Source organism: Clytia hemisphaerica, unplaced genomic scaffold, assembly GCF_902728285.1.
Source record: "Clytia hemisphaerica strain Z4C2 unplaced genomic scaffold, Clytia hemisphaerica genome assembly, whole genome shotgun sequence".
Taxonomy (NCBI): Eukaryota; Metazoa; Cnidaria; class Hydrozoa; order Leptothecata; family Clytiidae; genus Clytia; species Clytia hemisphaerica.
In genome coordinates, this window is record NW_027104240.1 from 157316 (window position 1) to 160345 (window position 3030).

Genomic DNA, 3030 nt, shown 5'->3' on the forward strand with positions numbered 1-3030 from the left:
CCAGTAAACATTCAAAAAGTATTTGTTTGACAAATTTTGAGTTTTTTTTAGAAATATTTCGCGGATGAGGCCTTTCCAAATTTCCATTGAGACTTAATTTCACGGACGACACCCAAATCGGCGAAATCAGCGAAATTTAATCCCCGTGAAAGTTTATCCCATTAAGCCACGGGTTTTTAGCTAAGCATTATTTTTTCTGCTATTAGGATAATACTTGGAGAAGAGTAGGATAAACCAAATAAAATGGTACAATAGTGTTTATGTAATAAATAGTGTTATATTTGGAAAAAACCTGTTTCGGGTTTGAAAAATGTTCAAAAGGAACGGTCGCCCCAGCCAATGACAGACAGACAGACAGACAGACAGATGCCTTCCCATGCAAGGGGATAGGCCTCACCAAAAGGTGAGGATCACAGCACCTCCTAAAGCTAAAGTGACCACAAAAAGTATATAACTAAGATGAAAAATGAAACATACTAAAGTAGAAAAAAAAAAAAAAAAAGGGTAATCTAACTAGAAGAAAAAAAAAAAAAAAAAAAAAAAAAAAAAAAAAAAAAAAAATTATATAGACAAGTTTCTAATTATTGCATTCCATTCCAAACGATTTCCAGCCATAACAAACCAATTATCAACATTTATACCACATTTAGACATACATTTTCGAATTGAACGACCATACGTCATCTTAGGACATCCCCTGGGTCGTTTCGATACTACCCATGAGGAAAGCATTTTCCGAGGAAGACGATCCCAGTCCATCCTACTCACGTGACCAATCCACCTCAATTGCTGTCTATAAATATACGTTTCGATAGATTCGAGCCCAACACGTTCAAGAAGCTCATCAGTTGAGATTCTATGTAGAAATGTGTGCTTTCGATTTACTCGGCACATACTACGTATACAACCATGGTAAAAGCTACGAATCTTTCTCAATAAAGATTCCGTCATGCACCAACATTCACTACCATAAAGAAGAATTGGTAAGATTAACGAACGAAATATTGATCCTTTGGCCTTATTGGTAATATCAGATGATGCAAACAAACATTTTCTCAACATTCCAAAAGCACCACTTGCTTTGGCAATACGGGTATCCACATCCTTTTCATCGGTACAATCGTTGGTAACTATACTACCAAGGTAACAAAACTCGTCAACAATGGGCAAATAACGCTTTTCATCAATAATTACATCAGATAAGTCGACATTATCAAGGGTTTCAGGGTTGTCATACATGAATATCGGTTTTGCACAGAACAATATCTCCGTTTTGGAGTCTGACTTGGGATTTATTGCACCGGTATGAATTTCCATTCCGAAACGATCAAAGTGGACGGTTATTGAAGTAGCTCCCTGTTGGATATGATCTCGACTCTCAAATAACAAAGCCGTATCGTCTGCATATTCCGAGTCTGGAAGCTCGAAATCTTCTCCTTTCGTGGTTGTTCTACGACCGGTCATTACAAAATCACTCTTACTCCGAAATATGCAAGACGGTATACCACAGGATAACTTCCAGGTTTCAATCATTGCGGTAATGTAAAAGGTAAACAATAGCGGTCCCAAAATATCACCTTGTTTCACACCGACGATGCTGTTAATGGTACGGACTACATCGCCTATAACGAATTTCACAGTGAAGTCAGCGTGTAAAACTATTAAGAGAAATTACGACAAAGTCCAAAAAATATCATTTTTAGTTATAACACTGTGAAAATTTCTTTGTTTTAGTATCCTTTACTGAATTCTCATAGTGATATGTTTGTAAAAAATCTGTGTCGGGTTTGAAAAATCAAAAGGAACGGTCGCCAGCCGCGACGAAATTACGACAAAGTCCAAAAACGATCATTTTCAGCCATAATACTGTGAAAATTTCTCCAATCTTGTTCAAACTTACACAGGAATTGTGTTTTAGTATCCTTTACTGAATTCTCATAGTGATATGTTTGTAAAAAATCTGTGTCGGGTTTGAAAAATGAAAAGGAATGGTCGCCAGCCGCGACGAAATTACGACAAAGTCCAAAACGATCATTTTCAGCCATAATACTGTGAAAATTTCTCCGATCTTGTTCAAATTTACACAGGAATTGTGTTTTAGTATCCTTTACTGAATTCTCATAGTGATATGTTAGTAAAAAATCTGTGTCGGGTTTGAAAAATCAAAAGGAACGGTCGCCAGCCGATGATGAATACGACAATAACAAAGTCCAAAACAGGATCATTTTCAGCCATACATAACACCACAAAAAATACTGTGTATCAATGGCTGTGTGTTTGAAAGTTTCATTGTCAAGTTTGAAAATCCAAAAGGGACAACCACCAATTATATCATCATGAAAAATGACCAAAAGTCCAAAATAGATCATTTTTACAGCATAAAATCATGAGAAACACACGTATTTGAATTCAGTATACAGTCAGACAGTACAACGTACAACGCACCATCAAACTTCTCATAAATCATGTCCAAAACATCATGAATAAGGATGAAAACACTGCAAAAAATCATTTCTTAAAGAAAGTCACACATCTTATAGCAAGAAAGTTAAACTCCTAATAAGGAATTAAGTCTTAATACAAGAAAACGCCATTTCAATGTTTTTCATTTTCTTAGAATTTTCAAAAGTCGAAATACTGAATTCTTCGCTCAAGAAAAATAATCTTACTGTAAAGATTTTGTCAATATTTTTCTTATGTTAAGAAAATTACAATATTAATTTTCTTAAATTTTCTTAAAAAGGGCGAAAATCAATAGCAAGCGTATTTTTTAACAATAGGCTTTTACTCCCATTAACATATTTCTTTTATCTTTCGAATAAACATTTGAAAAAATGTTTCTCTGGAAATTGACGAAAAGATAGTACCAAAATGCTATGAGAAGATATAGATTTGTTGAGTGTAAAATTTTAATTTTCAAAAAAGCACGCGGTGCGAGAAGACGTGTCTTCAAAAACTTAAAAGATAAGTATTTTTCTTTCATTGTTACTTTATCGTTTATTTATTGCTTTTTTGCCTGTAAAGCTATAA

The 3030-nt window shown here is 34.5% G+C and overlaps 1 protein-coding gene across 1 annotated transcript; it reads right to left on the bottom strand.

The window, feature by feature from the left end:
• Positions 1-509: 509 nt before the first annotated feature.
• LOC136816292 (uncharacterized) lies at positions 510-1464 on the bottom strand. The gene is made up of 2 exons (XM_067072620.1): positions 806-1464; positions 510-513 (listed from the first exon to the last, which is right to left on the bottom strand). Exons 1-2 carry the CDS (start codon positions 1462-1464, stop codon positions 510-512), a joined length of 663 nt encoding a protein of 220 aa, XP_066928721.1.
• Between the last annotated feature and the right edge of the window lie 1566 nt (positions 1465-3030).

Bases quoted from the DNA above. Each gene is read 5' to 3' on its own strand.
- LOC136816292 (XM_067072620.1), bottom strand. From the start codon at position 1,464: ATGACCGGTCGTAGAACAACCACGAAAGGAGAAGATTTCGAGCTTCCA.